This window comes from Chelonia mydas, chromosome 3 (assembly GCF_015237465.2).
Source record: "Chelonia mydas isolate rCheMyd1 chromosome 3, rCheMyd1.pri.v2, whole genome shotgun sequence".
In the NCBI taxonomy this organism is placed as follows: Eukaryota; Metazoa; Chordata; order Testudines; family Cheloniidae; genus Chelonia; species Chelonia mydas.
In genome coordinates this window covers 155027345-155039606 of record NC_057851.1, presented here as the reverse complement: position 1 = coordinate 155039606, position 12262 = coordinate 155027345, and the positions used below count along the sequence as shown (strand labels likewise).

The window sequence follows — 12262 nt, the reverse complement described above, 5'->3', positions numbered from 1 at the left end:
AGGCAGGAGAATAATTCAGGGCTCCAGCCATTGGGGGAGGGGGAGAGGGGATGGAAACTTGTTGCATCACGTTCAGCACAACGGCTTTTAATAGTAGTTTTACTAGTTCATGAATCCCCTTCGCTCAAATAAAGCCACAATGGCCCTATTTATTGGCTATTACCTCCTCTTCTGTACCAAATATAAAACACATGTACTTCTGCAGACAAACAGTACAGACTATATAAATGGGGCAAGTTTACCTTCAATGGAATTATACCAGAGTGAATTTGGCCTCTTGGACAGATTTCTAAAGGTATTTATGTCCCTAAAGAAGGTAGGCATCTAGTGAGATTTTCAATAGGTGCTTTAAAAATCCCACTAAGTGCCTATATGCATCAGACACCTAAATAAATACCTTTGACAATCTGGTCCTACGTGACTAAGTTCAGACAAGGTTTTGTCTGGATTTCCAGATAAAGATGACAGAGCTCTGATGCACAGGCCCCAACGGACAACTGCATAAATGCAAATTTAAAAAGTACATTATGAAATGTAGTATTAAAGCCTGGTTATAATTCCTTGTGTGATTGTACATAACGTGCAGAAAATCATATTACATACGAGCACCCAGTTCACAGCGCTACAGTAAATCTAACCTGCCCTTTCCTCAGATATTTAAACTGGGTTCACAGAAAGATGGTCTCCCATTTCTGGAGGTAAGAGAGTTTGGAGGGAGGACCTCTCCAATATGTAAGTTTCACAGAGCACAGTATATAAAAAAGTATGAAAAAAAAAATCAATCTTCTGATACAGTTAAATGAAGGTCTATCCAGAAACAAGGACCTTCCCATTTTCACCAGGAGCTTGGAAACTTTAATTCCACAAAAAGAAAAGGAGTACTTGTGGCACCTTAGAGACTAAACAATTTATTTGAGCATAAGCTTTCGTGGCATCTTCCAGTGGTTCACAATTCTTAGTGATCCAGAAAACGTTTTTCCCCCTTTAATACATAACTAAAATCCTGTCATTCAGCAACTAGGAGTATGTAATTCCAAAATCAACCCAAAAATATAGTCTGTGTTATTAATCATCAGACAAATGTACTCTTGAAGGGTATGTTTACATTGGAGCTGAAGGTGTCATTGCAGCTTGAGTAGACATACCAACACTAGCACCCTAAAAACAGAAGTGTAGCCACAGCAGCGCATGTGGTGGGAGGTGCTGGCTGCCCTGAGGACACATCTTGGATGTGACTGTACTCAGGTGGCTAGCCTATCTTACCGCTTCTACCATCACAGCAACGCTTCTATTTTTAGCGTGCTCAATCAATCAGAGCTAGTGCAGGTATGTCTACTTGAACTGACAGTTACACCTCCAGCTCCAGGGTAGGTATCCTCAAAGTCAGATGTGATCAGATTTATGGGCCACACTTATGCGTTGCACTCAAGGATTGTTGTCATCTAGGCCCTGATCTTCAAAGGTATTTAGGCACCTAACTGAAATCTATGGGAGTTGGGCACTGAAATACCTTTGAGGATCTGGGCCTTAGTTACCAGGCTCGCCTTCTCTCACCCAAAAATACAATTAGAAGATCATATACATTTCCCCCTATTTTTAAACAAATTAAGTTTATCTACTCTAACAATTTTTCACTGTTTTTTCCTTTGCTAAAATTGCTAACTTGGCAAACAAATAAAGGTGTAGAGGGGGTTGGTATTAGAAAACAATGCCATTCACGTCTAGTTAACTTAGATCCATCCCAGGTCCGTTACTGTCAGTACTGTCTAAAGCCTCAAATCATTGGACTCGTTTCTCATTTACACCAAGACCTCTTTACACGGCTCTGACAACTTGAAAGGGGCCCTAGCATAATGAGAATCAGGTCCACAGTAATTGGTGGGCTATGTAAAATGAGTTGGTGGTCTATGTCCTAGTGGACAAGTGCCCACCTCATATTTAGCACTTGTGATTGCAATCCTAACAGACCAGCCGGACCCAGAACAGCTGCTAACTCCACAACAAGACTTGAGAACCACTGGAGGGCAATGTAAGGAAACCTGCACTGTAATTGCCTGAACTGTACCTGTTTCGTAGATACCAGATTTCACACTAATGCTGTTGATCTCGTACCACTTACTTGCACTAAATTTACTTTTAAAATGTGGTTAAAGTTGAATTAAGCAGGAGGAGAACTGAGGTTTGTGTTTAGGAGGCAATATCAATCCACTGCAGCTGAGGTGCGTGTAGCAGCAGTTGTCTTCTGTTCCATGGCTTTGATATCACACTGGAGGAAAGCAAGGGATAGTACTGCTCATCTGAATAATAGCCCAGAAAAATTCCACCTGTAAACTGTGTGAGGACGTCCGCTAAGTGCAAAAGTGTTTGAGTCTGTCATTGTTTGTTTAAAAATGGCAGGGGCACTTAAAACCACTACACACAAATGCCCTTTGCACCGGCATGCAATGGTGCAAAGAGAAAAGGAGTACTTGTGGCACCTTAGAGACTAACCAATTTATTTGAGCATGAGTTTTCGTGAGCTACAGCTCACTTCATCGGATGCATACTCTTGACTGGAAAAGATATTTTCTGAAGGGCTCTGCTTTTTCTGCTAGCATCTACAGATACAATTTATTTAATCTCTAAGATATGTGCAAAGCAATACTGGGCTATGACAGTTGCCTAACTTCAACATGCCGGTGCCACATGGCAGCTATAAAACCTTTCTTTGTGAAATATGTAGAGACTCTGCAGCATGTTAAATTAAAAAAAAAAATAAAGCCAAAATTAATCACTCAAGGGTTGTTTTTTCTTCTATTTGGCCACAGCATATTTAGGAACTGTCTGTTTTAAGTGAAATTTGATTATTTTTCTGCTCTCCCTGAATTTTAAAAGATTTACAGAATAATAGGAACTATCAAACTGACACAAAATACATTTGCACCATGCTGACAAGTCATAATGTTCAATGCTTTCTACAATCCCCAAAGCCATTAAAAATACAATAGTTCATCACTGCATTCCCAGATGTGTTCCAAATTTATGCAAATAACCTGAAAGGGGCTGGGCATCTGTGATTCACACTGGATTTCAACTCAAAGGGGGCTCAGCACTCTCACATCCAAGCCCCAAATGACAGCATACTTCCTAAATTGTATTATACACAGAAGACCTATCTAGATAAGGAAAAGAGGTCAAGGTTAGCCAATCCTAATCTTTCCCTTTGTGCAGATGCAGGTTAACACCTTTTGTCTTGACTAAAATGGTCAAGACTAACCCCAGGGGAGCCTAGGATCAATCTCAACTAGCTAAATTGAGGTTAAAGGTGCTAATCTGTGCCCATGCAAGAGAAAAGGGTTGTGGTTAGATCAGGGTATTTAACACATGTCCACTAATGGCAGCCTAGCCTCAATCACTCTTCTCAAGTCTAGACAAACTCAAGCTGTTTCCCTCTCATACACCGTCACTAGCCCTAATGGCTCTGCTGGCCAAATTGGGCTCCGTGCAACTGCACAGTGTTCAGTCAGTATCCATGGGTGTAACTGATTTAAAACACGGTACACCATTCAGCTGATAATGAACAAGATGGAATAGACTAACTTGCTCTCTCCTAGTTGCATGAGCTCTGCAGGGCTAACGAAGTGAAAAGCAGTAAAAAACCTAATTCTTTCACTAAATGAAGTAGTGCACAGATTTAGGTCGTCCAAAGGGCCTTGTGCTGACCTAACGGGTGAATTTCAACCTGTTTCATTAAAAGAGAAGACATGCTCACCTCAGATTTTAAACTAGCAAAAAACAAAAAAACATTTAACATAATATTTTAAAATAAAGCTATGCTGAAATGCGGAATTTTACTTCCAAAAGTGAATAATGGGGCCGAGCAAATCCAAAAGCCTTTGCAGAAATACTGTACAGCTGGATCTATCATCTTATTGCTATTCTCTTTAGCTGCAGAAAAAAGTGTTGGTAAATGATTACAAGGTGTAAGAGCTATACAGTAAGATATTCTGGTGCACTATACCTTGACAAATGGGCAGATTATCCCACATTCCATCATCTTGACATATTGAAACCATGTTGTCTAAGTCAGGGTAACGGATCTGGAATCCTTCATGACAACTGATTATTAACTTATCTCCAGTCCTGTATGTCTTGTTATGAACCTCTGCATCTTCAACATGTGGAACGAGGCAATCTGTGACTTAATAAAAAATTGTGTATTATTAATTTAGTTACAAAAAAACTGTGGCCAGCTGCTCAGTAGTCAAGCTCTTAAACAAAGTTAACCCATAATATATCTGTTCTGGTTAAACAGTTTGCAGTCTGCACAGCACAAAATGCAATTCAGTTAATATACATTTTCCTAGTCACTCATCAGTACCATAATCCATTGTATGACAGTAGAGTCTGGTGTGTTATAATGAGAGTATGTATTTCCAATTGTTGTATACAAGCAGATAGAGAGCATAGCTAGATTGCTTTTAATATTCCCCTTCCATCTCAGCACAAGTTAAACTGCAGGTACAGTAAGCCCTGGTCTACACTAGGAGTTGAGGTCGAATTTAGCAGCATTAAATCAATTTAACCCTGCATCCGTCCACACGACGAAGCCCTTTTTTTCTACTTAAAGGGCTCTTAAAATTGATTTCCTTATTCCACCCCCGACAAGGGGATTAGCGCTGATATCGGCCTTGCCGGGTCGAATTTGGGGTACTGTGGAGGCAATTAGACGGTATTGGCCTCCGGGAGCTATCCCAGAGTGCTCCATTGTGACCATTCTGGACAGCACTCTCAACTCAGATGCACTGGCCAGGTAGACAGGAAAAGGCCAGCGAACTTTTGAATTTCATTTCCTGTTTGGCCAGCGTGGCAAGCTGCAGGTGAGTGCAGAGCTCATCAGCAGAGGTGACCATGATGGAGTCCCAGAATTGCAAAAGAGCTCCAGCATGGACTGAACGGGAGGTACGGGATCTGATCGCTGTATGGGGAGAGGAATCCGTGCTATCAGAACTCCGTTCCAGTTTTCAAAATGCCAAAACATTTGTCAAAATTTCCCAGGGCATGAAGGACAGAGGCCGTAACAGGGACCCGAAGCAGTGCCACGTGAAACTTAAGGAGCTGAGGCAAGCCTACCAGAAAACCAGAGAGGCAAATGGCCGCTTCAGGTCAGAGCGCAAAACATGCCGCTTCTATGATGAGCTGCATGCCATTTTAGGGGGTTCAGCCACCACTACCCCAACCGTGTTGTCTGACTCCTTCAATGGAGATGGAGGCAACCCGGAAGCAGGTTTTGGGGACAAGGAAGATGATGACGATGATGAGCTTGTAGATAGCTCACAGCAAGCAAGCGGAGAAACCAGTTTTCCTGACAGCCAGGAACTGTTTCTCACCCTGGACCTGGAGCCAGTACCCCCCCGAACCCACCCAAGGCTGCCTCCCAGACCCGCCAGGTGGAGAAGGGACCTCTGGTGAGTGTACCTTTTAAAATAGTATACATGGTTTAAAAGCAAGCGTGTTTAATGATTAATTTGCCCTGGCATTCACGGCTCTCCTGGATGTACTCCCAAAGCCTTTGCACAAGACTTCTGGGGAGGGCAGCCTTATTCTGCCCACCATGGTAGGACACTTTACCACTCCAGGCCAGTAGCACACACTCGGGAATCATTGCAGAGCATGTTTGCTGGCATTCAAACAACATCCGTTCTTTATCTCTCCGAGTTATCCTCAGGAGAGTGATATCATTCATGGTCACCTGGTTGAAATAGGGTGCTTTGCTTAACGGGGACATTCAGAGGTGGCCGTTCCTGCTGGGCTGTTTTCTGTTCAGCCACAGGCAATGTTCCCTGCTGTTAGCCACGGGGAGGGGGGAAGGGAGGGGTTAGCCACGCGGTGGGGGGAGGCAAAATGCGACCTTGGAACGAAAGCACATCTGCTATGTATGTAATGTTAACAGCAAAGTTTACCATGAAAGAGTGTACCCATTGTTCTATAAAATGTGTTTTTTTAAATACCACTGTCCCTTTTTTTTCCCTCCACCAGCTGCATGTGTTTCAAGGATCACAGGATCTTCTCCTTCCCAGAGACTAGTGAAGATTAGAAGGCGAAAAAAACGCACTCTGAGCTCATGCTCTCCCCCCACACTGACAGAGCACAGACGAATGCTCAGACAATGTCAGAGTGCAGGAAAGCACAAAATGACCGGGAGGCGAGGTGGCGGGCTGAAGAGAGTAAGTGGCGGGCTGAAGCTGAAAGATGGTGGCAGTGTGATGAGAGGAAGCAGGATTCAATGCTAAGGCTGCTGGAGGATCAAACTAATCATAGAATCATAGAACATCAGGGTTGGAAGGGACCTCAAGAGGTCATCTAGTCCAACCCCCTGCTCAAAGCAGGACCAATCCCCAACTAAATCATCCCAGCCAGGGCTTTGTCAAGCCTGACCTTAAATACTTCTAAGGAACGAGATTCCACCACCTCCCTAGGTAACGCATTCCAGTGTTTCACCATCCTCCTAGTGAAAAAGTTTTTCCTAATATCCAACCTAAACCTCCCCCACTGCAACTTGAGACCATTACTCCTTGTTCTGTCATCAGCTACCACTGAGAACAGTCTAGATCCATCCTCTTTGGAACCCCCTTTCAGGTAGTTGAAAGCAGCTATCAAATCCCCCCTCATTCTTCTCTTCCGCAGACTAAACAATCCCAGTTCCCTCAGCCTCTCCTCATAAGTCATGTGTTCCAGTCCCCTAATCATTTTTGTTGCCCTCCGCTGGACTCTTTACAAGAAGGAAGTGGAAAAATTGGAGTGTGGGGCCCAAAACTAGACACAGTACTCCAGATGAGGCCTCACCAATGTCGAACAGAGGGGAACGATCATGTCCCTCGATCTGCTGGCAATACCCCTACCTATACATCCCATTGGCCTCCTTGGCAACAAGGGCACACTGTTGACTCATACCCAGCTTCTCGTCCACTGTAACCCCTAGGTCCTTTTCTGCCGAACTGCTGCCGAGCAGCAACAAAGGGGGTGGCTTTACATCAAGGAGAAAGAAAAACAACTATCACACAGAATGGCCCCCTCAAGGATTGAACTCAAAACCCTGGGTTTAGCAGGCCAATGCTCAACCCTCTGAGCTATCCCTTCCCCTGGTATTTCAGGCAGGACTGAATCTCCATTAAACTTTTCAAGGTGCCCCGACAGACCACACCAAAACGATTGCTGGCCGTTGATTTCATGGAGGGAGGGAGGGGGGAGCAAATGAATACAAAACAAATCTGGTGTATTTCTTGTTTTGATCCACTCCATCTATCTTTTACATCTTTGGCTGGCAGTAGACGGTGCAGTAGGACTACTAGCCATCCTCATCTCCTGCCTGCCCGGCAGAAGATGGTACAATAGAACTGCCGGCAGGACTAAAGAAAATGACCTGGTCGAGTCACTCTTAATTTAGTTCCTGCGCCCATGTCTGCCCAGGTGCTCCTGACCGACCTTACCGAGGCGGCCAGGAGCACCTCGGACACGATGACGATGGTCATCAGGCCTATTGCACCATCTGCTGCCACAAGGCAATGGGTTGCTGCTGCAGTGTAGCAATGCAGTACCGCGTCTGCCAGCACCCAGGACACATAGGGTGACAGTGAGCTGAGCGGGCTTCATGCTTGCCGTGGTATGGCGTCTGCACAGGTAACTCAGGCAAAAAGGCGCGAAACAATTGTCTGCCATTGCTTTCACGGAGGGAGGGAGGGAGGGCCTGACGACATGTACCCAGAACCACCCACGACAATGTTTTTTGTCCCATCAGGCACTGGGATCTCAACCCAGAATTTCAATGGGTGGCAGAGACTGCAGGAACTGTGGGTAACACTCCGGAAGTCTATGCTAGCCTCAGTACTGTGGAAGCACTCCGACAAGTTAATGCGCTTAGAGCATTTTGTGTGGGGACACACACAATCGACTATATAAAAACGATTTCTAAAAAACTGACTTCTATAAATTCAACCTAATTTCGTAGTGTAGACATACCCTAAGTCCTCCGCTACAGTATTAATGACTACATTTCTGTGGTCAGTGGCACATCTGCCCATTGCCTGTGAATCTGTATACCAGCAGGGCAGGAGACTTAATTTAACCCCACACTATCATCCCACTCTGCTTGCCTTTCATATCTACTTGCTATGAATCTAGCTGTAGGATGGGGTTTGCATATGGATATACTTGTCCTTACACGCGGTCAGTGTTTAGCCAATAGCAAGTCCCACATTACTAGCGTTCAGTTTGCTCATTTTAGTGATTTACATTACGATCACTCACAGACAGTAAAACAGAAAAAACACATAGCTGAAGAGATCATATCATGTTATCCATTTGCAGACATCTGTCCACAGGCTGGCCATAAAGAGGCCACAAAGTTGTAATTCACATGCATACTTAACCTTCCCAGGCTGCATACTGTGTATATAATGCAGAGATGCTGAATAAGGTAAATCAATTGCAAATACAGACTAACACGGCTGTTACTCTGAAATCTGTCAATTGAGGATGATGTCCAGGGCTTAAATTCGGTCGGAGCTGTCTGGATCAGAGTTCCAATAAATATTTTCAACCCTCTGGAATTTTTATAGCAAGGGTGGGGGGGCCTCCCAGAAATACTCTATGAGAATTTAAGCCCTGATAATGTCTGTTTGTAAAAACGTGTAAACTGCATGTGAGGCATAGTTCAAAGGATAAGAAAAATTTCCTCTTTCCAGAGAGGATGGAGCTAATTCTCTGCTGCATGCATTACACCCGTTTTACATCAGTGTGCCTCCGCTGAAGTCAAAGGAGTCACAGCAATGTAAAACGGTGTAAAGGAGCTGTCATAACCATACAACTAAGGGTAGCATAAAATCCCTCCTTTACCTGTAAGGGGTTAAGAAGCTCAAATAACCTGGTTGGCACCTGACCAAAAGGACCAATAAGGGAAGAAGATCCTTTCAAATCTGTGGAGGGAGGTTTTGTTTGTGTGGTCTTTTGCTGTTCTCTCCGGGACAGAGAGGGACCAGGGCAGGAGAAAACCATCTCCTAAAACCTTACCTGAAATAAGCATCCAAGATTACAAAAATTGTAAGTAATAGCACGGAAATGCATTAGCTTATCTTTTGTTTTAGCTTGTGTATTTTCCCTATGCGAAGAGGGAGGTTTATTCCTGTTTTTGTAACTTTGAAGTTTTGCCTAGAGGGGAATCCTCTGTGTCTTTAAATCTTATTACCCTGTAAAATTACCTTCCATCCTGATTTTACAGAGGTGCATCTTTTACGTTTTTCTTTATAATAAAGTTTTGTTTTTAAGAACCTAATTGATTTTTCGTGTCATAAAAACCCAAGGGTCTGGTCTTTGCTCACCTTGTTTACCTATTTGGTTGGTATATTATTTTTAAGCCTCCCCAGGAAAGGAGGTGAAGAGGCTTGGGGGGATATTTTGGAGAAACAGGAATTCCAAGTGGTCTTTTTCCTAAATCTTTGTCTAACTAACTTGGTGGTGGGAGCAATACCGTCCAAGGACAAGAAAGAATTTGTGCCTTGGGGAAGTTTTTAACCTAAGCTTGTAGAAATAAGCTTAGGGGGTCTTTCATGCGGGTCCCTACATCTGTACCCCAAAGTTCAGAGTGGGGAGGGAACCCTGACAAGAGTAGAGACTCAGGCCCAGTGTGTGATCATTGGCCAAGATTTTCAAAAGTTACTAGAAATTTTGGATGCTTCAGTTTTTTGGTGCCCCAGCTGATATGCCTTAAAAGGGATTTGCTCAGTACTGTCTGAAACTTCCCTCTGAAAAATCAGGCCCTCCATATAGGTACCCAAAAACTGAGCTGACCCAAAATCAAATAGCCACTTTTGAAAATCCTGTGTTCACTATATGAAATATGAGGAAGAATGGTGGAGAACTGATATGCAGGCACAGACACACAATGGTGCCAAAGCAGCAAAAGTGAAAAAATACACAAATAGATGAAATATAGGCTGGAAAGTGAGGGAGGACAAAGAGATACAGAAAAATTCTACTAATACTAAACAGTTAACAGCCAGGTAAATTAATGAGAGAACTGTATATATGACTCAAAGTTCATCCTCCTCATAAATATAAAATAAGATTAGAAAGAGGAATAAAGGAAATCTTGGAGAAATATGCCCATGTAATCATCTGTCTGAATGCCAGTAACCAGTTCGTGTCAGAGACACCAGTTAAGAATCTCTAGACACCAGAAAACATAAGGAGAATAAAGGGCTCAAAAAAAAAAAAAATCTTTGTGCTGCTTTACAAACATCTCTCTCCCAAGAGACAATCCCCAACCCTATTACACAAAGAGCCTCCCTACCATGTTTTGAAAAACACTTGGGAGCTGCAAATTTTAGAGAACCAAGAGAAATCTTCTGCCACTTTCACTGATAGTATATTTTAAAATTTACAATTTAGGAATCAATCTATCATCCACAAAGAAGAAAAATGGCAACATCTTGCTTTCAAGCTGTTTGTTTACTAGGGGCACAATTTCTAAGCAAGGCCTAAACATGTAGAGCTAGACTAGACAAAGCTCTAGCAGTGGCACGCAGATGAACCAGACGATCTTCTGTTCGATGATCCTTTCAGCCACCAGATCTCACTGCCTTTAAATTGGAGTTTTGTGCCTTGCCCCAATTTAAAAACGCATCCCTCTGTGTTTTCAATTTATACCTATCCTTTCTGGATTACATTTTACTTACTAGACTTACTTACTAGACTTTATAATGTCATCTGGAAACAATTAGTAGTCAAAGATTTGACAATTTCCCAATACCTTTAACTATTTCATTACTGCTGAATTTGGCAGAGCGCACCAGCTGTCCACTGGAGTGTTAATGGATGATGGCAGTTGTTGCAGGGGAACAGCAGCAAGAGGGATTATTAATGTACAGAGCACCCAGATCTCGGATGATGTGTACCCTAACAAAAAGTTAAACCCACGCCATATTCAAAACCTAGACATTCCCTCAAAAAACTGGCCAAACCTCCCCCCAAAAAATAAAAGGGAGAGCTAGTGAACATGGGAGTGAAAAAATGGTGTCCTGACTCAACAGAAAAGCCTTACGCCAAGTCTTGAATATTGCCATGAAGGGGCTTCAGTGGAAGTCTTCGGGGATGGAATGATTGACAGGGATCTCGAGTCCTAGCCTGATGCAGATGGAAGCTCCGGACAGATGGCAAGAGATCATGTTGATGAAAAGCTTACTCTCGGGATAATGGTGTCCTGCTGCTACATAAACAAAGGAGCAAACTATACACGGAGATGAAATATGAAATTTTCAAAGCAGAGAAAATTGATCCTGTAACTATGATCTATTACAGTGACTTTGTTCCTATTATCCCAAATGATGGCTGCAGACTGAATCATTTTACTCAGATGGATGTTATCAGGATACAGTGGCAGTTGCTCACTGTACCATTATTAGCCCACTACACCCTGGCTGGCTTAAATAAAAGAATAAACTGCTGTAGTCTTCCCCTCCATTAACTGGATGAGCTGGCACAGATTCCACCTGGAATAGCTGAGAGTAAGTGACCGAATTGAAAGACTTCTTCATCAGACAGAATAAAATGTGTTCCTGTCACTAGGCACTCTTTTTCTAGGCACTCTTCAGCAAATCTTCTGGAACATGTAAACCACATAGCATGTAATAAGTGATCTTTTACCAGCATTACAGAGCAAAGGATTCTACTTGCCTGCTCCACTTAGATTGAATATGTCAATGTGAAAGAAGGGGAGCCCAAACCATTCCCTGTGAGACACCTTTGTGAAATTCCAGAGGCCCAATGGCAGTAAATGGAGCTCATCTTTCATACTGAGGCCCATGTTTGTCTGTTCCATTCTGTTGTGACACTGAAACATACACGATCTCTTCTGAATTAAGATTTCAGGGATTATTTCTTAACTGCTTCCTGTTTACAAGAACAGTGCACAAAGGCAGCTCAGAGGGATGACAGGACATGCACACAACAGTGAAGAAATACAGTGCTCCAGGTGTGTTACTATAGAGTTGCCCGCCAGAGTGGCTTGGATTTTATCTATGCTGCAGTGCTTGTTAAGGGGCACATATAGGTCTTCCAGGATTAGGAGGGAAATATAACAGGAATGGTATTATTAAGATGGTGCTCAGTTTTGGGTTAATTGATCTTGACAGTGTCCTCTTAAAAACAAATATAAGAATTTATATTTTCCCATTCGTTAAGTTGTACTTTTGTAATCTATGGAAAAACTTGGTCTGCGAGTGCTATA

At 43.0% G+C, this 12262-nt stretch overlaps 1 protein-coding gene across 6 annotated transcripts in view; it reads right to left on the bottom strand.

The window, feature by feature from the left end:
* SUSD4 (sushi domain containing 4) overlaps window positions 1-12262 on the bottom strand; it is a 127361-nt gene that overhangs the window by 40839 nt on the left and 74260 nt on the right. For 5 of the 6 annotated variants that reach the window (XM_043543600.1, XM_043543602.1, XM_007070451.3 and 2 more), the window contains one exon: window positions 4001-4180. In XM_043543600.1, the coding sequence (XP_043399535.1) occupies window positions 4001-4180 (180 nt within the window). The remainder of the gene's footprint in view (window positions 1-4000; window positions 4181-12262) is intronic. The other variant, XM_043543601.1, reaches the window with a different exon arrangement.